The following is a 22,827-nucleotide window of genomic DNA, read 5'->3' on the forward strand; positions in this document are numbered from 1 at the left end:
TCATTATGGCTTACAGGTAATGAAAACACAAAATTCATTGCCTTAGAAAATTGGAATAGCGTGAAAAAGCTCCAAGCATATTCATAGAAAGTTGAGTGGAAGGATAAAGTGTGGAAAGAAAGGTTGCACCAGCAACAAAGATAGGCTGAGGATGGAGTCAGCACCTATACACACAGATGTATCTTACACATGGGCTACAAATGTTACATTTCTTGTCTCAAGCCACTCCTGAACCAGATACGGCACTGTTGCTCAAAGGTCCAAAGTCCTCTTTTCAAATGAAAGTCAGGTGTCATTTCATTGGGAAATCAAGGAACCAGAGTGTGGAGAGGCCCAGAATCCATGTTGCTTGAAGTCCAGTGTGATGTTTCCACAGTCAGCGATGATCTGGGGTGCCATGTCATCTGCTGGTTCTGGTCCACTGGGTATTCTGAAGTCCACAGTCAACACAGCCATCTACATTTTAGAGCACTTTATGCTTCCTTCTGCTGACAAGCCTGACGAAAATGCTGATTTCATTTTCCAGCAGGACCTGGTACCGGTCCACATTGCTAAATGTACCAAGGTTGCACCAGTGAACATGGTGTTACTATGTTTGATTGGCCAGCAAAGTAGCCCGACCTGAACCCAACAGAGAATTTATGGAGTATTTTAGAGGAAGAAAAGCCAGACCCAACAATGAGATGACTTGAAGGCTGCAGCTTCCATTACAGCTCAGCAGAACCACAAGGATCGTGGATCAGTTTGAAAGCATCAAAATGCTGAGGAGGAAGTGCCTTTGAAAGTGGTGCTTCAACAAGACGACCACCCAAAAACACAAGGAGCAGTCTCTTGGTTCCAGACCAACAAGATTAATGTTACGGACTGGCCAGCCCAATTCCTGGGCCTTCATCCAATTTTTAAAAACTCATAATCACCGTTTCTGAGACACACCCAGGAAAGAAATGTAGAGTGTAGTCTAATCAACCTGGTCAAAGATACCAGAAGTTGGTTGACTGGATGTGAAGTTCTTAGAAACCGTGGTTATGCACCCAGAAAGGTTTTGGGTCATTGTCCGGCTGTCTGTCCGAGCCTCAAGTCTTTTGCAGCACCTGACCTTGTTGTGGCTGCTGAAGAAACACAGCATGTCCCCACAGCATGATGCTTCTTCTACCGTGTTTTAGAGTTTTGCAAATCATGAATGCAAAGAAATTCAGTCAAACCTTTTTTTCTAAAGAATGTTTTAATGTTCCCTTATAATAATGTTGCATTAAAAAGCATTACAATAGCAATAATAAAACAAAGTGATTTATGTTTGGGGACAACAAAGTGGTAAGTTACAGGAACCTGTGTCACTGGCAACACATTTAAAATCTGATCCACATCTGAGCAGCAGAACCGCTGACTGATGTCACAATGGACCCATAAATATAGTTTGCATTGTTATGGCACTAATTTAACACAAATAAAAGATAAAAACAGCAGTGAATATGACAAATCTGTAACAGAAATACATGTAATAACCCACCTGGCACTCACTACAGCCTCATGATCATGTACTGCATATTATAAAAAAAACAGATTTACACACAGGAGTTAAAAGACTTCTGGGCTTTTCAAAATAAAGGCTCCCACTTTGACAGAAATGCTGCATTCAGATGGTAGAAAATGAAATCACCTCAACAGTTCTACATGTTTTTCCCTTTCATCTTTAAGCCTCTCACACACACACACACACACACACACACACACACACACACACACACACACACTGCAGCCAGAGAAGGTCAGTGTCATTACTTCACATAATAAAATCATACTCTATTGGAAGATTAAATAAAATTATTCCCTGCAGTTGAGTGACATCAGGATTTTCTGGAGAGGTTTAGATGAACAGACTGGCCGTTTTGCTTTATAGTGACAAACAATAGGAAAAAATCATGTGCCTTCATTTTGTTGGGTTGGTAAAACTAAACTAGTTCTGTTCTGGACCTTTCCTTTCTCTACACACACAGCTGAGACACACACACACACAAACACACCTATAGCCGCATCAATAAAAACAATCTTCATCGTTACACGCTGTCCAAAGACACTCTTAAAACAACAAAAACAAAAATCAGCCACCTAGCCCCTCAGCATGTGAGGAACAAATACCTGGCGTCTCCCATTTTATCTTTATCACAGATCTGCCTTCACACGTTCTCCTCTTCATCCTTTCCTCAGATGAAGTGTCTACTTCTCCTTCTTGACCTCAGCCTTGCTCTCCTCCTTCTTGATAGGCTCCCTTGAGAGGGGGTCCAGTAGATGTAGCAGATCGTGCAGGGCTGTCCTGATCTGACCACCGAAGCCATGGGCATCCTTTAGGAGGGAGACACGGCACATTTCCATTAGGAACAATCTGCCATTTATTCATGCTTTTCTGTAATGTTTACACTTGCAAACATATTCATACCCTCGAACCTTTTCACACGTCATGGTGGAGTCTCATAATTCTCATTTGTTGGATTTTATGTGATGAACCAATACAAGGTTGTGTGTAATAATAATAATGTTATTAATAATAATAATTCAGCCATGAATAAAGCTGCGAGCCTTTTTGAGGTAAGTCTCACTGGTCTTTGTGAAACGGCTTAAACTCACCCAGATTGGATGGAGAACATCATCTTTTAGGTCTTGGCAGATTTAATCATTGAATTTATGTCTGGACTTTGACTGGGCCATTCTAACACATGGGTAGCCTTTGATCAGAAGAATCCCATTGGAGTTCTGGCTGAATGTTTAGTTTTGTTTTCCAGCTGGAAGGTGAACTTCCACCCTAGTATTAAATCCTTTGCAGCGTCTAACTCGATTTCTCCTTGAATTTAGCTCCGTCCATATGCCCATCAGCTCTGATCAGCATCCCCACAGCATGATGCTGCCACCACCATGCTTCATTGTTTCCGTTTGTGATAGTGTGCTTAGGGTTGTTTTTTCCTCAACACAAGATTTTCCAAGTAGGTCAAAGAGTTCAATTTTGAGCTGATCAGAGCTGATTAAGGCTCTCCTTGCACATACAATCCCAATAAAATAAACTCAAGTTTGTGGTTGTAACATTAGTAAATGTTAAAACGGATGAGGGGTACAAACAGATTTGCATGTTTCTATTATAGATCAACACTGGCTAAATCATTGCACCATAACGAATCAATTTCATGTTAAACTCACAGTGTCAGAACACGAGTGTTTACATGAGATGTGAAAATTAACCATGTTCTCTGCCAAAAACATGTAAGATACACCATAACCATCGTCAGCCACCTGAAACGAGAAAGATCCCAGTTAAGCTCAGGATGATCAGTGAATTTCAACAGCATTTGTTGTTCTAGACGATATGGACATACTATTGTAGTAGTGACAATATATTTATACAATATCTCCCTATAGTGATTATAGCTCTCACATTTTTGTAAAATGTACACTGTGTAGAAACTAAATAAGACACATTAGTTATGAAATTAGATACAAACTGAATGTGTTTCACTGATATTTTCTGTTTTTACAGCAGTGAGGACAATACTGACTGGTCCAAAGCCGCCTCCACAGGAGATGTACTCTGGGTGGTTAACCAAGTCAAACAGCTCCACCTGCTGGACGGGAGTCTGGCTTGTAGAGAGTCTCCACGGCTCTGACAGCACCTGAAACACACAAACCCTCCTTTTAGTTGTGTCCCGGGCTCAGGTACAATCCAACATGAGGTAAATGAATAGAGACCTCTTTCAGGAAGGGAGACTCCACTCCGAGGTATTTGGAGACCAAGTAGAGGCAGAACAGGTGTCGATCAATCCCGGCTCCAGTCATCGCCATGCGGTACAGCTGTTGGTGTTTTTCTGACGCCGCACGGAACAAACGCCGGCACACGTCTGCTGGCTAATTATGAGTGATAAAAATATAAAAAGTGATTTCCTTGTAAATCAACTAGAAGGCAGCTTTCATTAGGACTGACATGATGTCCTCACCTCTCCACCTTGTAGCGCTCGAACAAAGGCACTGCTCTCATTGCTGCAGGAGCGAACAGTCTCTGTCCTGCCCTCCCTGAACAGGCGGGTCATGGAGGCTTCGTACGTCAGACAGAACGTCCCTCGATCCTGGACATAACAAAAAACACTATTTATGAAACAAATATACAAACTGAATGAACTTTTACAGGGTTCACTAAAGGTTTCAGACTAGAGAAAATACAAAAATGTACTTTTCAGATGATAATTTTATTTATTAAAAGGGAAAAGACCTTTCCAAACCATGTTGGCCTTGTGAGAAAAGTAAAGGCCCCTCGAGGTAAACCATGTGTTAACTGTAATTAACCACAACTTCACTAGCCACCACCTACTGCCAGACCTGTAGAATCAAGAAATCACTTCAATAGAACCTGTCTGACAACATGAAGTAGGCTCAAAAAGCAAAACATCATGCGACGAACAAGTGAGAAACAAAGTCACCAACATCCATCAGTCTGGAAAGGGTCAAAGTTATTTCTAAGGCTTTGGGATGGCAGTGAACCACAGTGAGAACCATTATCCACACAAAGAAAATAAGGAACAGTGGAGAACCTTCCTAGGAGTGGCTGGCCTACAACAATCACTCCAAGAGAGCACTGACGATTCATCCAGGAGGTCAACAATAAGGAAAAGACTGGCCAAAAATATTATGCATGTGAGGGTTTCAAAGCGAAAACCATTGCTGGCCAAATAGAACAAAAACGCTGGTCTCACATTCCCAAAAAACATCTTTGTCAAGACTTTTAGGAAAATATTCTGTGATCTGAAGGGACAAAGGATGAACTTTCTGGGAGGCATGCCTTCCATTAAGTCTGTGTAAAAACTAAGAGCATTTTGATAAAAGAACGTCATACTGACAGTGGTGGTAGTATGATGGTCTGGGGATGCTTTGCTGTTTCAGGGCTGTAATTAATGTAACCTTGGCATGAACTCTGCTCCTTATCTTTGTTCTCACTGTTCATTTAACAACAAAACAACTCAATGATTCCCTAAGTGACCTATAAGTGTGTATGTAAGTGTATGTTGTCCTGCAGTGCGTGACTCACCCTGAAGTAAGCCAGCTGAAGAGCCATCTGTACGAAAGCATCAGGACTGACTCGACACTTTTTGATCTTTCCTTTGCCGAAATCTCGGAGGGAGAAAACATGGAAGTCCACATCATCAGCCAGAGCCTGGGCCACTTCCAGAGACCGGGAGATCTGCTCCTCACACTGAGGCAGGAGACGTAGAGGCGGTTAACAAGGAGGGGACACAGCATCTGGGGTTTCAATATTTCAGCCATGCATTTCCATCTCACATGGTTATGAAAGCGTTACCGATTAAACTGGTATTCTTTAGAGTTGTAATAATTTTAATTTTGTGGCTGATTTCCAGTTCATGTAAAACTTTGACCTTCCAACACAAAGATTTCCCTCTTTCACAGCCTCAATAAAACACACGTCTTGACACATCATAGAAAATAGATTTCCCTTTTCATTATTACTAGTAATTGTAAACCTTCTTCATGTAACAACAGCGTTCACACCAAAAGGAGCGGTTGTTTCCATGAAGAGCTTAGTTATGGTGCTTTAAATGACTGGAAAAACAATGGATTTTTGAGTTTCTGACCAGCAGGTCACTGGTCAGGACAGGTCAAGCTCAAAATTGGCTGATTTCGGTCCCTGGATGATTTCTCAGTGCTCCTCTAGTTTTATTTTATTAAATTGTGGAGTAAAGGCAACCGAATCTCTAACTGAAACATCTGACAAAGAAATAATTTCTAACAAACACATTTTGATTTATAAAAGTTAAATGAACAAAAATGAAGCCTGTTTTAGGGCTGCATGGTATGAGGAAAACATGTAATTGCAATAATATTACTGAATATTGCAATAACATCAATAATAATTAACCCATATTTTCCCACCTCTTTTCATTATTGTCCATCATTCAGTTTTATGAAGTTTAGAGTCTCAGTCACTAAAAATATACATAAGGTCACCAAGGGCAGTTAGATTACTGCCATGTACAGTGGGATTGCAAACATTGATACTGCAATGATTGCAGTTTGATATACTGTGCTGCTTTAACTTGTTTCTCTGGTTTTGTTTGTCGTTTTAACCTTTTACATTTAATCCCCAGGTTTAGCTCTTAATAAACAACACATATTAGCCATTCTTGGTTCTATGTGTCACAGCAATGTTTATAAAACCAGTAAGAAATGGAAACGTTGGAAAGAATAACTAACCTCAGGGGGGATTTCCCAGTTGAGCTTCTGTGGTCGAGGCAGCGATGAGTCGACCTCTCCCTTGCAGTGTCCCTCTTCGTTGTAACCAAGCTGGAAACTGTCAGTAGTAAGAACGTACTGCAAACAGAGCATTTACTGTGAGCTGATCCGCCTCTTCTTGGAGTCAAACAACAACCCTCCATAATCCTTCCCGTCCCTTACCTCCCATAAATGTGCTACTACCGGTGCATCTGCCCAGGAATGCTCTGCGTTTATCCCACTTTTCCCATTTTTGTAGTAAACAACTGAAAAGGATTTGTCGAACCACCTGTAAGGGACCACCAGAACTACCTGAACACTGAGAAAGTTTCCATCTGGGTGGCAACAGGCGACAACTATAACATCTGAATGTTCACTTTGCGCTGGTTTTACCTGTCGTAACAGTTCCCGTGCAACAAGGACTTGGCGTAGTGATCTAAACCTTCTGGTGAATTGTCAGCCATCATGCCTCGCTCATCATCGTCCAGGGTCACGAAGAAGGCCGCCCTCTCGATGCAGTCTAGAGAGCGTTTATTGACCCCGCTACTGAAATATTTCTGCCTGGCTTTAGACCAGGCGATTCTGGTTGATATTTGAAGAAATCAGAGGTGAGATGACATGGCCGTTGCGGTTCGATTTACAGACTCTGCGGCCTAACAAACTCACCTTTCACCAGCTGTAAGAGCTCCTAGTTTGGCCTCTCCTTTGGACGGTGGCGTGGTGTCGTCAAGGATCCTTTGAATCTGGAACTCGATCTCCCTGGGTGACAGGAGTCTGCCTGCCTGGTATACCCTGAGACGGTAGTAACGACCTTTGTGGTAAACCACAATGTAGTCGCTGTCCTCCCAGTGTTGAACAGTATCTAAAATACAGAAAGAAGAAAGAAGCTGCAGCGGAGCTGGTGGTTGTATGTATGATAAGCTGAATATCCAAATAGTTTGTGATTGAATTTAACTTATGCACCATAAAGAAATGTGATTGTGGACAAACAAAAACAAACTAATTATGGAAACATCAATGCATCCCATAAAATGCAGATTATTTAAAAGGTTAATTTAATGCATTTATGTATTTACAATAAGTTCTTTAAAATCATATACATTTACTAGGTTTTAAACAATAAATTATTGAACGTGGATTCAGAGTAAAAACTGGCTGGTAAACATTTTTAATTTTAGGTTTTATATTAAAAAAAAGAGCTTACAACTGTTTAAAATGAACAAAACAAAAGCCGGTTTTATTACCATTTTAACAAGAAAAAGAAACCAAACTGTTTTATTTGGAACCATGAACACGTTAGAGGGGTCAAATGGAGTCATTATGCTGCAGGGATCCGAAATCCATTTGAAAATCTACCTAAAACTTTACTGAATCTGAATTATTTTGGTTATAAAGCATCCTCTCAATTATTAGCACATGTGGTAAAAATGTATAAAAAGACGTAAAATAAAATCTGTAACCGGATGCCACACCTATTGGCCTTTCTGCTTATTTTTATGAATTAAATAGAAATGTTATAGTTTATTTTACATTGATCAGAGCGTTTAGAACGTCTAATTAGTAATCCACGAATTTCTGTTAAAACAGAGGCCCACCCATTCGACACTCTTGAAAATGGGAAAGACAGAAGAACATAATCTTCAAGTTAGGAAAATCAGTGCATATTTGTCAGGAAAACAACTGTTCGACTGACGTTGCTCATATCTACCATTAGAGCAATGATTAAAACAGCTTTAACAAACAAGGACCAAAGTCCAGTAAGCAGGATGGTAAGTAAAGTAAAACCAAACCTTCAACGCTCACTTTTAAGGGAGCTGCAGCAAAGATCAACAACCACTAGATTTTACGACTAGTTGCTTGGGAGGTATGAAGGGAAAAAAAGTCTTTTCCACCCAACCAACACAAACAAAAACACACAGTTTGTGGGTCTTTAAATGGACTTGTTGAAACTGGACCAAGATTTAAGTTTTTCCACAGCAAAAGAAAACAATGTAAATAAAAAATGGATAAATAAGTGGAAAAGGGCCTTCTGCCCACTGTTAAGCATGGTGGAGGATCTGTAATACTGTGGGCCTATTTATTTTCCAAAGGTTCACAAATCCTGTTAGAAATCATGGCTTGTTTAACTCTTGGAAATACAGAGAACATTCAGATGACAATTTGGTAAAATCAATAATACAGAAACAAAATCAACCTTCTCCCATGACCATCTGAGTTCCCAGACCTAAATCCTATAAAACAAAACCTGCTCCAAGATCCCTCTCTGTATGCTCCAACCTTGCAAATCTTAGAAGGCTAAGCTCTAACGGAGACAAGAGGTAAAATGAGGTTTTACAAAGGATTCACACCAGGGATACAAATAAATATGGCATGAGATATTTTGTGAATAATAATTCCTTAAACATGGGGTTGTTTTTCACCCCCGCTGAACTTAGGATCAAATTAACTGTTGGATTTTCAAACATTTTTAGTGAGCTTAAGCTAATACCACAAAAATGGCTTTATTTTAAGGTTTGTTACCCATATTCACCAGGGGCCACTAAATGTGCCCGACTTTGGTTCTTAATAGTCATAAAACCAGTGAATTTACTGCCAGTCCACATAAATAAGCATTCAGAACATTCTTAGTGCTGCTGTGTCGTCAGACACAAGCAGCATCCTTCACTGTAATCTAACATCTAATTTTAGCATATTAGCATGAGGAGCAAAGAAAGGTGAGGACAGGATATGTACATTTTTTTATTATTAAACTGTATTTAAAAAAGTGGGCAGCTTATGTGAAAATATAAAAACTACCTGTTAGCGTTCCAGGGATTCGACAAGTGTCAAACATCCGCTCAAACTGATAGGAGCAGCAAGGAACTGCAGATCTCAACAGCCACTAAGCAGAATGGAGAGAGATGGGACAGCGCAAACACAAAGAGGAGAAGAAAGGAACGTTGAAAATAAAAGAAAAGGATTGGGATGAGTATAAAGGGGACCAGGGGAGAAGAGGTCAAATGATGAGAAAGAAAAATGGACAAGGAGGAAAAAAGAAGACATTAGTTAAAGATAGACCCCTTTCAGCACCCTGGACAGATCTGAGTTGAGACAATCAGGAAAAAGCAGACAGAAGAGAAGTAAACCGTGTAGCAGACACTCTTCTTGAACCACACAACCTGTCCTAAAAGCTGTCCTCAGCAGAGTTTGAAACCCTTCCAGTTTTCCTCGTCTACACCCAACTGGCAGTTCATGAGAAACCGGAGCATGCTTTTCTTTTTGGTTAAAATCGGAAGCTTCTGTTCAAAAAGACTCGTGTGCCGCCCAACGTGTGTGTTTTAATCCATCTCTTTACCCGTTTCCTCCCCGGGAATGCGTGTGGTGTTGTATATCCTCTCACACTGAGCTGAGCACAGAGGAATGACTGTGCCTGGGATGCGACTCTGGGAAACGGAGGAGGATACGAAGGTGTGGAGAACGGAAGAAAAGGCAGAGTGATACAGGAGGTGCAGATTTAAGATTTCAAACAAAGTGAAAAGATGAAAACAGAAGAAAAGATTCAGAGAGAAAGTAGAGAGATAAACATGGTGTGAGGATATGAGGGGAAAAGTCTTGTCAAACACAAAACCATCAACAGATCAAGATCTAAACGCCTTCTGCAACCAGTGAAAAACAACCAAGAACTAAGCGATGGCCGGATATTAAAGAGTGAGATCACACTCTTTACCAAGTCAGTGCAACATACTTTAGCTGCAGAAAATGTTTCACTGTCTCAAAGTGAGACATCTAACAGAAAACGTTCTGCCACGGCAAAAAAAAAAAATACGAGTGAAGAAGATCTTCCAAAACGTAGTGCAGTGCCTAACTTACAGGTTTAATCTCCTCTTTGTTGAGTTTCCTGCGGTACAGGAAGAAGGCATGGATGGTGTTCCCTGCCCTGGCTGCCTGGATGGGTGTAGGAGTCACATACTGGAAGTCCTGAGGAGTGAAGGGGAAACAAGTGGTTCTAGTTCAGGTAAACTGAGCCTTGGGTAAACCTGAGAATAAACAGCCAAAGGTTTGACACCTCATAGAGCTTCATCTTACTGAGCTTCTACTGATCTGTTTCTATTATATTCTGATTAAAAAATAAAAACTGGGTAATGCTGATGTAACTTGACTGAGAACAAAGGCTGTGGTTAAAGCTGCATATTGTTAGCCTCATAGCATAATTACCAAAATATGATTTAGGCAATTATGCTTCAAAGCTAATGATAGGACATAATTATCAATAATCAATTATTAGCTTTTATAAACATACATATTTATCTCTCAATGGCATCTTCTAAAATCAGATTAAAATATATTAGAAAATTTAACAATCTTAAAAAGCGGTTAAACACTAAGAAAAACCAAATCTGCAAAAACTGGGAAAATAAAACACATATAATTTAAAAACTTGTGATAATAATAATAATAATAATGTGTTGTGTTTACAGAACGTTGGGGGTTTAATTAACCAGGTCAACAAACATTTGATTTGTAGAATAAAATGTTTAAATGTTTGAGAAAAACTGCTATGTTACCTAAATTTGATTGTCTTTTTGATTTTATTGTTTTGTTAAATTATGTTTTTAAATCTGTATAATTGTGGTAGTACTGTTTAATATGTGCTGCCTCAGTAGGAGTGAAGTATATTATTAAGTATTTGGAGTGATTTGTAATTCAAGATGTGCTTTTCCGTTACTGCATATATTTCTTATTTGGATTTCAGCCGATTCTGTGATTTATTATTTAACCTAGATATTTATTCTTAAATACTCCATTATAACAAAATGTACTTTTAAATTTGCCACTTAGTTGGTTTACAATGTTTACGAATAAAAACATTTTGGTTTTGTTTAAACCTTTTACATGTTCTATAAATCTCCTCTGTAATTTACTTCATGTCATCATCTCCAAAAGTCGTTTTAAATCCTTCTAACAGCAAAAAATCTCTACATCACCTGCAAATAACAACATGAATATATTCTGAAGGCCCAGCACTGACCTCTGCAGGATCTCACAGCTAATGTCCCAAACCTTCTGGTTCATAATGACCAATTATCTTAAACGGGAGGCTGCCCCTTAAATAACTAAATTATTCTAAAAGATTCTAACTTATTAAGAATATTGTGATTAATTTTTTTAAACTGTTTGCTTTTACTTGTCGATGCATTTTGTGATTTGCTTCTATGAAGTCAGTTCACGCTGTAGCCATTTTATTCTTGGCAATCCGTCTTTTTAGTTCATAACCGCTGTAGTTTCTATAAAGAAAAGACCCATATTTAAAAAGATAAATTTGAATACCATGCCATAGTAGTTACTGTTGACCATGATGGGGCCTCGTCCACGTAGATACACGTACTCCTCCCACCAGTCACTAACCTGAAATGTGCAACAACTTTATTCAGAGAGCTACGCAGCAGGCATCTAGACATCATGTACATTTATTATTCAGGTAGGATGAATAATTCAAACCAACGAATTCCTAAAAGAAATTCATTATTAATAGAACCTCTTTTTTCTTTGAGTTGGTGGAGCAATGTGGACGGTCACTCACGTAGTTTGAGGCCCAGAGAGCTTTGAGTTTGAGGTACCACTGCAGCCGTTTACCGAGGCTGCTCTCGAACTCGGAGGCCAGCTTGTTCCTTCGCTCGAACTCTGCGTCGTCCACCAGCGGGCGCACAGATTCTAGGTACTGCAAATATAAGATAAAGCAACAAAACAGGAGGATATTTGAGCTAAAACATAAAAGCTTACCTGTGAACTGTGAGATGCACAAATCAATCCATGCTCTTGTAAATATAAATCTAAAAATTATTACACAACATAAGGACCAAAAGAAATTGCTGAAATAAAAGTTTTCTGGAGAGGAAGATTAAACTTAAGAGATCAAGAATGGAACTGGATTTTTTTAGATGTAAAGAGAAAAGATACGTTTTATTTCTATTCTCAAATCAGAGAGACATCATTTCCTCTGCATCATCACATCTCACCCTCTTGACTGTGTCCTTCACGGCAGGCAGTGGGAGGTTTGGCAGGGATCCCTGGTAGCTGTAGAGCAGAGGCTTTCTGCCAGAGAAGATCCGCACCAGAGCCTGGAACATGGCACACAAACACTCACAAACTCAAACTCTGGCAGGATAGAAACCTACAGGAGTTACTCGGTTTTTAAATGCATACTGTTAGTTTAGCCCATTTATTTAAATAAATATATTAATTTAATGTGATTTAAAAACATTTTACAAGAACAAATACATTCTTGATGCAGGAATAATACAGAAACACCTTCAAAGTAATATTATAAATCTATGACTATAAATATAATGAGCTTAAAGCTACAAAGCAATAGAAGCTAACACCCTTCAGCCTGAGTAAAGTCTGGTTAATTAAACAAGTGAGAAAACAGCATCACTGACCACCCAGATCTTGGTGGTGGTGGACATCTTGCCATGCTGCTCGAACATCCAGCGGTGGTAGGAGAGCAGCTGCTTGAGGCACAGACGCATGGTGAAGATGAGCAGCAGCCACAGCATCGTGCTGAAGACCACAGCTGACACCACTGCTTGGCACTGCGTGCTTATCTGGCTGCAAACGAGGGAGAAAGAGTCAACTAGCTTGCAAAACAAACATGTCAATGGAGATTCACAAAAGCAACATCCAGCTCTATAAGAGTTTTATGCAAATAGACAATTTAAACGTGGTCTTACATTTGTTTAATTTGTTTTTTGACATGTGACTATTTTGCATTTCTTACACTTCCATGTTCATAGAACATCTGTGGAATAAATATGAGAAAGGCTCCTACCAATAAATAGTAAAGCAAAGAAGAAAAGGCCAGAAAAACAGGCCAAGTAACTCAGAATTTAATCCGACCCATCATTTGTGTCAGCAAAAAGGAACAGAAAAGTTTTTTTTTTAAATAATCTCTCTGGGGGATCAAAATATTTATATTTATAAATGTCTAATGGAGCCACAGTGTTTGTTACCTGACAGGCAGGTGCTCCTGTATCTTGGCTATGAGTCCCATGGAGGGGTCCGAGCGAGTGTACATGGTGGCCAGGATGGCTATGACCACAAAAAGCCACGAAGACGGACTAGCAGGATACACACCTGAGATCACTCTGTTCTGTTAAGGTGCAAGGAAGAAAAAAAAAAAACCCCACAATAAATACATTTAGCTGTTTTTCTGTTCTGTATCTGAAAGTTACATAAAACTTCAGTGCAAGAATTATTAGAAGGTAAATAAGGCAGATGAGTGCTTGAATACGTGTTTAAAGGCCAAAACAGCAGCCAGCTGATCTGCGTGTGACAGGAATCTGACCCAGATGGATGTTGTGTTGACGCAGGCTCTGAGCCTCATTTGATAAGTTGCTGGTATAAATAAATCATCTAAATAACAGACCGAGACAGACTGAGCTGAGGCAAAAATTCAGTGAAGCTTTATTAAAATAAAATAAAAGACAAATTCCTAAACATTTTTTCCTCTGGAGCTTTACTTCCTGGAAGGTTTATATCTGCTTAGGTTGAATTAGGTTTCCAACGTGTGATTTAAATGCCGGGCCGGTTATGTATTTTATAGCCTCTGACCCAGAGCAGGTCCTGCCGCTGCTGTCTGGGGACACAGATTTCCGCCTATTGCAAACAGCCGGGTCCAGAATGTAAATAAAAACAATAAAATCAGGCTTATAAAACATTCATCTCAAATTTTATACTTTAAATCCACAGACTGTCGCTCTAAACTAGGAAAATGTGCAGGTAGAATGGGTTTTAGATGTGCTGCGCTGATCTTGTAGAAGGAATAACCACATTTGGGTCGCACCATATTAGAAAACCTCGCGATTACAATATCAGGTGCGATATGTGCAGCTGATGCGTTGTGTCTGCTCCAATGAAACTCAAAAACAGGGAAGGATCTATAATCCTGGGCAGTTTGATCGCTTTCCTCTCTTTCCTCTGTACCTCACAGCATAAATGCTGAAACAAACCAGTTAACAGTTAAAAGCTCTGGAAAAAAAAGGCTTTTATGAGAGTTATTCTCTGCATCTCAGAGAAGACGCTGAAAGCGGATGTCTGCGCTTCCTTTAATTAAATATTAAATAAGGTTGATGGATTTTCTCACTGTGTTTGAATGCAAACTCTGTAAAACAGTGATATTCAGGATAGGTGCTTGGGTCTAAATTTTAAAATGCAGGACTCTTGTTGTGTCATTTAAAGTTTAAAAAATATGACCAGCAGAGGAAGAGATGAATGAAATAAAATGCTGGGAATATTCAACTAATGAGGAATGTTTGGCATCCTCACACAACCAAAGTCCACCTTAAGTCCAGGGTCCATCCATACAGTCCTACCCTGCTAGGGAGGTCGATTTTGGGGGGTAATTTCAACCTGTTTTTATCAGATTTGGTCCTGGTTTCTGTAGTGGAAACGCAGCAGGAAAACTACCCAGTTCCTGCAGTAGAAACACCTGATGCAGTAGCAGATATCATCTGAGAAAATGGATGGTGATCAGAACCTCTGTTTTATCCTTTTGACCTTTCAACCTCTGCCGGGACATGCTGGATTTAGAACTGTTGGTAGCATTTAGGAAATCTCAGAGTTGAAACGAGGTTTGACGTTCTCTGGCAAACTGCTCCTTTTTGTAATGCTAATCGCTAATAAAAGATGCAGAACTCTAATCCATCATCTTCGTTCCTCCCAGAAAGGGTCATTGGAATAACAGTTCCAGGAGGGAAATCCAGAAGTCTCCTCCCAGTGGGACGTGCCCAGAAAACCTCCAAAGTGAGGCACCTGGAAGGCATCCTGATCAGATGCCCAAACTGCCTCAACAGAAGCAGAGGCTCTATACTTTCACTTCCACCCTACAGAAGAACCTCATTTTGGCAGCTTGTATCCAGAAAGTCCTTCTTTCAGTCATGATCCATATCCAAATCTAAAGCCCTGCTTTATGGTTCCTTCTTCACCACAACCAACCGAAGCAGCGCCCGCGTTACTGCACATGAAGCCCCAATAAGTCTGTCCGTCTGCAAGACACTTAACCTGTCATCAAGTGTCAATAAAATATCAGTAAAATCCTCTCCTAAACGCTTCGTGACGTTGCCTCTGCTCTTTATAAGCAGAATTACTGACACAGCCTTAAAGAAAAATCAGAGCTGGCTTAGAACCGGTATTGGCAGGGGTCAAAGTTTCACAAGATCAGTCACAAAACTGCATTCATTGTATTGTCATATACTGTAAGTAGAAACATTTATATACAGGTAAAACTACCTTGACTCTGATGATACGCTTCTTCCATGAGCGCACCACAGAGAGGTAGATCTCAGAGAGAGCCTGGTGGGACAGCTGCAGATCGATGCCCTCTGGAGTGACGGTGAACTGGAAGGCCACTGCCTGGTGGGCCTCCGCCATTTTAAGAGTGGCCGGACCAAGAACCTGAGGAAGAGACCCGGGAGACGACAAAACAAAATAAAATTCCTTCTTTAGGGCCACGCTCAAGATGAGACAAATGGCAAAACTACTGACCTGAAGCCAAACAGAAATCAGCACTAGTGTTTAACATTGGAGAGATTGGCTAATGTTAAGTTAACTATTATCTAAACAATCCCTCTGACGTATCTGATGACAACAAAACCATGTAAGATGTTTGTAGGCTCAAGAACTTGTTCGGATTTAATGTTATCGTCCTGATGGAAGAGTTGTTCGAAAATTCCAAAGAAAAAAGATAAATCTTAGTGAGATTTAGTTTGACATCATCAGGGTTTGAGATTGTTGAGATAATCTTGTCTGAATTTCTGCTTAGAAACAACAACAATATTTTGAACCAAGCCTTGAGTCTCACAACCTAATGACTGTAGGAAGACTGAAAGCAAACAACCAAATAGTACACACGAACCGACCCACTTAATGAATACCAGAAATCAAGTCAGGAGAGAAAGGAGAAGGAAAATAATGTAAACAGCTTGAGCAACATCCTATAGGCTGTGTGAATTATGGAAACATTTACAGTACCTTGCAAAGGCGTTCCTCTTGAACTTTTTATATTTTCCCACATTACAACATTACTGTTATTTTATGTGATCGACCAAACAGATTAGTATTCGAATAGAACCGAAGTGGATAGCAGATGTTTTTTGGTTTTTCTTTTACAAATGAAATGTGTTGTGTGATGTATGAGGTAAATCCTGTGGAAAACCACATTTCACCGCGGCGAGCCTTATTGGATATGCCGCTACTCGACTCCAATCTGACTTAGCTCAGTCAGATTGGATGGAGAAAGATAGTAACATCTACTTTTAAGTTGATGTCCATTGGATTGGGGTCTGGACTTTGGAAACTTTAGGAAAACATCTGATATGCAACAAACTGATGAATGTCACAATAGCACACAATAAGCACATAATTACTTGAGTAACCGATGTTAATGTGTTTTATTTTTGGGGTTCCTGCAAACATAGAACGCAGAATCTGACCAGCTACTGAAAAAAATTATGAAATTTAATATGTGCACCTTAACAGAATGGTTTTAATTAAAATATTTCTTCTGGCTACAGATGCTTTACCAAAACATCTCAATGTCCTAATGAAACATTTTCAGTTGCATTAAGCAACAAGCATTGCCAAATATGTTGCTGTTACAGAGAGCTATAGAGCATAGTCATTTAAAACCCTAATATCCATTTGCATACAGTAATATTGTGATATATTGTGCAGCCCTACGATCTTTTCATTATGCTGTTTTTTCATGTTCAAAGTGTCCAGGTGATTTCAGAAGGTAATTGGTTGGATGGGATTTTATTTAGGGGTATCAGAATAAAAAGTTGTGAATATACACTACTGGTCAAAAGTTTTAGATTCACTTCCTCATTTAATGGGTCTCTTTATTTTCATGACTGTTTACATTATAGATTCTCACCAAAGGCATCAAAACTGTCAATGAAGACACGGGATTATATAGTAAACTAAAATGTGAAATAACTCTAAACATTGTTACATTTTAGATTCTTCTGCTTTAATTACTGCTGTTTGCTCCATAATTCCATATTTGTTCATTCAGTTTTGACGCCTTCAGTGAGAATCCATGTACGATGTAAATAGTCATAAAACATAAAGAAAACCATTCAATGAGAAAGGGGTTCTAAAACTTTTAACCCTAGTTTAAGTGAGCGCAACATTTTTCTGATTTGAATTTGTGACTAATTTTGAAAAACATGCATATTTTTACATCCACTTCACAATGATGCCGTGATTTCTCGTGGTCTATCATAAAATCTTAATAAAATAGGACAACATTTGTGGCTGTAGCCGAACAAAATGTAAATAGGATAAATGGGTGGGAATACTTCTGTGAGACACTATATATATGCAGCAGCAGGCATTAAACTATATGTGGCTCTGTATTCTGTGCAGTGAAATACAGATGACAACAAACCCTAAAACGAACGTGTCACGCGTAAACACATTTAGCCAAAGCTCAAAAGAAAACACATCATGTTTGACTCCCTTCGGGTCAGTTTTTAGTGGGGAAACATTGACTGGATGCCGATGTGATCAGGAGTGTTATGTTTAGGGTTATACTTGCTTCTCTCCACAAATAGATTTTTTGTCCCTTTACAAATAGGTTATAGATAATGGCCAGAGGGTTTAATTACCATGATGCTAAACAATAGCGAAATGAAGACATCATCTGCTTTTATTATGTTTAAAAAAACAACAACTACCAAACACGCATTTCCCACGTTTCATGTTAGATCCAGTTGTGCCAACATGGCTGACTTAAAACCGCAAATTTCAGCACTGGTTACCTCGTCTACCTTCCTCTCAGAGCCCACAGAGACAACCCAGCTAGAGTTTTTACGTGACTATGGCTGCGTTGACAAACAACAACGCTCAGACGCTGATACAGCCTGAGAGAGCCGCCTCTGCAGTGATGAAGCTACAGATATAGTTTCATTAATACGATGAAGAAACAAGAACTCACTTGAACAAAAAAACACTTGACAGTGAATAGTTTGATTCTACGTCTAACAGATAAGGAAGGAAGAGACTCAAGACTCAAAAATTGAGTAACAAGGGGTGTTGAAGCCCTATTTTTAAAACCACAGGTTACAGAACAAAGACAGGCTATTAAAGTACCATATTTTCCGCACTATAAGGCGCACCGGATTATAAGGCGCATAGAATAGAAGCTACTGCAGTCAAACGTTTGACTGGGGTTGCGTTATGCATCCACTAGATGGAGCTGTGCTAAAGAGAATGTCAACAAAACAGTCAGATAAGTCAGTCAGTCAAACTTTATTAATACACTACAAACCAGCGTTCTGATAACTCCATTCACTCTCATGGTAAGATCTCCTCTACATAGAATTCTATTGAATAGAGCCAACCGCACGTTAGGAATGCATTGGAGTCTATGAAGTTGAAGTTGAAATTAAACGTTAGTTAAAACGTGAAAGGGAACTTTTCCCTGATTCAGTAAACACGTAAAAGAAACAGTTTGATGCACTAAATCAAACGTTAGTACTGTTAACCTTTCCTGTTTCTGTCCCCTGACCGTAGTCTGATGACACAGGGGCCGAAGTTACTAGTTTCCTCGGGGTTAACTCCCTCACTCATACGTTGCTGAGTTGAGCATGAAGAAACAGCATCAAAACACTGAGTTGTTGATGAGATTCGGGGTTCTTTTTAATGACTTTGCAGCACGTAAAAACACAGGGCTTACAGACTCATACACCGCTGCTCCGGTCGCCGTCTCTACCCACCCCACACACACAATAATACCGACGTCACTCCTTCACTCTTGATTCTCAGCTACGGCAGCACACAGCGCCACCTCTGTCCGGAGGAGTAACGTCAACATCTTCCATACACACACACGAAACATACACCCCACACACTGAGCTTCTAATCACATATAGTTCAGGCAATTCCTGTAACAGTACATTCAAATGTTATACACACACAAGTGGTGTTGGACTAGGAGTAAGCACAGTACAGGTGTTTACCGCTATTACTTCGGCGACGCCCCTGACTACGGTAGCCGTAATGCTGCAAGCGGTGCGGCTTTGTAGTTTACCAGTCGTACTGAAACATTTTGACAGAGCGCCGTGTACAACCAGTATGGATCAACCAATTAACCAATTGATCCATATATAAGGCGCTCCGGATTACAAGGCGCACTGTTATTTTTTGAAAAAATTAAAGGTTTTTAAGTGCGCCTTATATTGCGGAAAATACGGTACACCTAAAACATGTAGGCAAGAGCCTTTGCATAAAGCAGGTGTCCAGGATTTCAAAACTTTGGTACAAAGCACATTTGGTACTAACTTTTCCACATTTAGTTCTGGTCTCATCTGAGCAAAGTGTGTCTTCCACAGGACTCCTGAGTCCTCTACATGGCTTGTGACAAAACTACAAACAGGACTTTATAGTAACCTTAGGTACAAGAGAGAACAGCATCTGTTTAGATATGCAAGTAAAATCATATACATAGATCACTACAAAGATACGTACCTAAAACACTCAAGCATCTAAAAATGTGCAAATAATGTACCATTGCCACCTCACAATTATGCCCTAATTTGTGTTAGTCTATCACATGAAATCCCAAGAAAGTACCACAAAGTAAGTAGTTTAACGTGACAAAATGTGAAACAATACCAAGGGTTTTGGATAATTCTGTAAGACACTGTAGGTTTATTAAAATAAAAGGTGAGGACAGCCAAGAAATTACAAGAACTCAACCTCTGATGGTAGACTTACATAGCAGGAAGTGAGGGCAGGGCTTGAACAAACTGGGACAAGGTGAACGCCTCTGGGGCATTTAGATCACTACAGAGTCTGTGTGAAAAAATGCACAATAAAGAAATGCATTTCGGGTCGAATAACTGCAAAAATGTAAAATAACTCGCTACAAGGCGACCTTCCTTTCTTTGACTAGCGGTCAACTTAAAAAAACTTTTTAAATTAAATAAAAATCAGGGTGAAGTAAGCTAATAAAGTGGTTTAAGTTGTTTTTTTAAATAATGTAACTTTTCCTTTTCAAAAACAAGAGACTTCAGGCTTGTTCTCATAAGAACTCTCGTTATTATTAGTTTAGAAATGCATCCATCAAAAGCCTTTACTTTTTTTAGTTAAATTAAAATCAGATAAAGGTCGGGGACCCATGAAGATACTCTTGCAATTGCTTCATTTTCTGTTGGATTCAAAACCACTACTGCTATCGAAGAACCTCTAACCCATTTTCTCCTATGTCTTAATCTCAAAATCAGCAGGTAGGACCTGAAAGTAAACTGGAAATGGTATTGTTCAGGACAAGCATTGATTGGTACAGGTCTAGTTTTGTGGTGCCCTCGCCTCTAGGAAAACTCCACATGTCAACAACACAAATCTAACCAAACTTTCCTGACAGAGAAGGATGAGCAAAAGATGGAAAAACACAGAAGCATACAACCGCAACAACCAACACACCATTATGGTAACTGAAAATATTTACTGGATGACTTTTCCCATTACTGCAAAATACTTCCCAGAATGACTATTCAATGGCATTAATGTGATTTTATAATGTTGCTAACAACATTACCAGTTGCAGTAACATGCAGCCATCATCACAAAGATGGGGCTCTCATAACTTGCTTTAGCAGTTTTTGAGGACCTGTACGGGTATTTTTCATCCGTGGGGGAATGCAAGGTACCTCGTATAGTAGGGAAGTAAAGTCGGCTTCTTTTATAAGCAAACAAACCCTAATTTAGTCGAAGCCATTATAGGTTTGTGTCCTGGGCACTGACCGTTTAATGTGCTCGGCTAAATTATTTTTCCCACCATTTAATTTTCAGTTGACAGTAGCTAATGATTGGGGTTTAAACCAGAAGATGGGTCTGTGTTTTCCTAAAAGAGCTATATAGTTCATTTTAACAGGGCTACAAGTGTAACAGTCCATTAGAGACCAACGATATTCTTTCAGTCATCCCAAAGTAGGAATGAATATAAAAGACCAGCATAAATGCCCATACTCTTCGTCTCCCTATTGAAATAATAAAGTCTTACTGGTCGTCTATGCGTAGAACAATGTGCCCCAGTCTTATTTAGTCTAAATAAAACGGCAAAGGTAGGTTAAACCGAGCTGTCGCTGAAAGTGACAACCGAATCAGCGCTAGCTGATACTAGTGCTACCTAGCCGAGCGCCCAACCCAAAAACGGCTACTGATAAAGCTTCCTAATGCTCGGCCGGAGATGCGAAGGTTTGCGGCTCTAATTGCGACGCGTCTTTGACTTACCTGTTATTATTCCAAAGGACGAAATTTCTTGTACGTAGTGAAGTAGGGACAGACTATTAACTTCTGACGTCGTCCCGGTAGAGACCTGCCGCGTTCAGCCCTCCTCCTCCGCGACTGCGCTTCTTCTTCTTCTTCTTAAAGTTTTACGGCGTTAGGCGATGAATTTAATGGGGCATTACCGCCACCTACTGTTCCAGAGTATGGCTCAGCCACTATACCTAAACCCTCCAATAGATCCCTGTATCTTTTAAAAAAAGGACACCAATACCTGAAATTATGCTCTACTTCCCGAACCCAAAATACTTTTCAAAGTGAACTCTTTAACTCCTAGTTCCTTCAATATTTCCCTCAAAATCTCCCAATATACACTGTGACCTCTACACCTTAAAACCACATGTTCAACTGTCTCTTCTTCCTGGCAACCTTCACATCTCCCTGTCCCATGTTTCCCTATTATGTATGGTGTACTATTTAGTGAACAATGTCCTATCCTCATTCTTGTAATAACAGATTCTTCTTTGCTATACCCTCCCTGCACTCTGGACTCTACTATCCTGCTGTGAATGTTATACAGATGTCTTCCCTTCTTTCCATTCTCTCACTCTCTTTGCCACTCCTGATTTATGTGTTTCCAAATCATACTCTTTACCTCAGATTTAGTCAATTTAATCCTCATTTCCACTGTACTTTTTTTTAGAGCTTCTTTTGCCAGTTTGTCCACATTTTCATTCCCATTGATCCCCACACGTGCTGGCACCCACAGAAACTGAACTAAACCCCCCCCACTGATGAATTTTTCTGAGAATAACAACAAGTATATCATACAGTATATCCTGTCTACTGTTTGAATGGAATGATCTAATACTTGAGAGGACAGAGGTTGAGTCCGAGCATATTGACACCTTGTTTAACTTTGCAAGCTCTACTCATCGTAATGACACCAAGATTGCCACCATCTGCACAGTACAAACCCCCGACCCATCTGGAGTGCGTCTATTAATCCCAATCCTCCTTGCTGGAACTGACACCCCAAAGCCTGTCAATCCTGTCTCTGCATTCTTGATTTCATCTGTGAAAATGTGAACGTAATCAGAATATTTGCTTTCCACATAATGGTTAAAGGAGATAACAAGATCTTCTTTTCTTTCCCTTTCTCTCTTTTTGTCTAAGAGGTACCAATTAACCAAAGGGCATATCATTAACCAGTGGGGCACATCTGGGTAGACAGCGCTTCTCAACAGATTCTAATAGATCTGCCTTCAAGTTCCAAAAACAGATTGTTCTGATGTA

At 39.7% G+C, this 22,827-nt stretch overlaps 1 protein-coding gene across 3 annotated transcripts; it reads right to left on the reverse strand.

Annotated features, from left to right (window-relative positions):
• Positions 1 to 1,203: 1,203 nt before the first annotated feature.
• LOC124875248 (carnitine O-palmitoyltransferase 1, liver isoform-like) lies at positions 1,204 to 21,677 on the reverse strand. 3 transcript variants are annotated; one of them, XM_047377281.1, is made up of 20 exons: positions 21,538 to 21,654; positions 20,020 to 20,097; positions 15,529 to 15,693; positions 13,251 to 13,390; positions 12,681 to 12,849; positions 12,258 to 12,359; positions 11,822 to 11,959; positions 11,569 to 11,646; positions 10,111 to 10,218; positions 9,596 to 9,683; positions 6,928 to 7,123; positions 6,655 to 6,843; positions 6,445 to 6,550; positions 6,244 to 6,360; positions 5,063 to 5,227; positions 3,978 to 4,106; positions 3,733 to 3,888; positions 3,543 to 3,656; positions 3,187 to 3,279; positions 1,204 to 2,340 (listed from the first exon to the last, which is right to left on the reverse strand). In XM_047377281.1, the coding sequence occupies exons 3-20, from the start codon at positions 15,667 to 15,669 to the stop codon at positions 2,215 to 2,217; spliced, it is 2,355 nt and encodes a 784-aa protein (XP_047233237.1). In that variant the 5' UTR covers positions 15,670 to 15,693; positions 20,020 to 20,097; positions 21,538 to 21,654; the 3' UTR covers positions 1,204 to 2,214. The 3 variants fall into 3 exon arrangements, with proteins under 3 accessions (XP_047233237.1, XP_047233238.1, XP_047233236.1); XM_047377282.1 differs by lacking the exons at positions 9,596 to 9,683; positions 20,020 to 20,097 and adding an exon at positions 9,058 to 9,142 and having other exon boundaries at positions 21,538 to 21,677; XM_047377280.1 differs by lacking the exon at positions 20,020 to 20,097 and having other exon boundaries at positions 21,538 to 21,677.
• Positions 21,678 to 22,827: the final 1,150 nt, after the last annotated feature.

The sequence above is a fragment of the Girardinichthys multiradiatus genome, chromosome 10 (assembly GCF_021462225.1).
Source record: "Girardinichthys multiradiatus isolate DD_20200921_A chromosome 10, DD_fGirMul_XY1, whole genome shotgun sequence".
Taxonomy (NCBI): Eukaryota; Metazoa; Chordata; class Actinopteri; order Cyprinodontiformes; family Goodeidae; genus Girardinichthys; species Girardinichthys multiradiatus.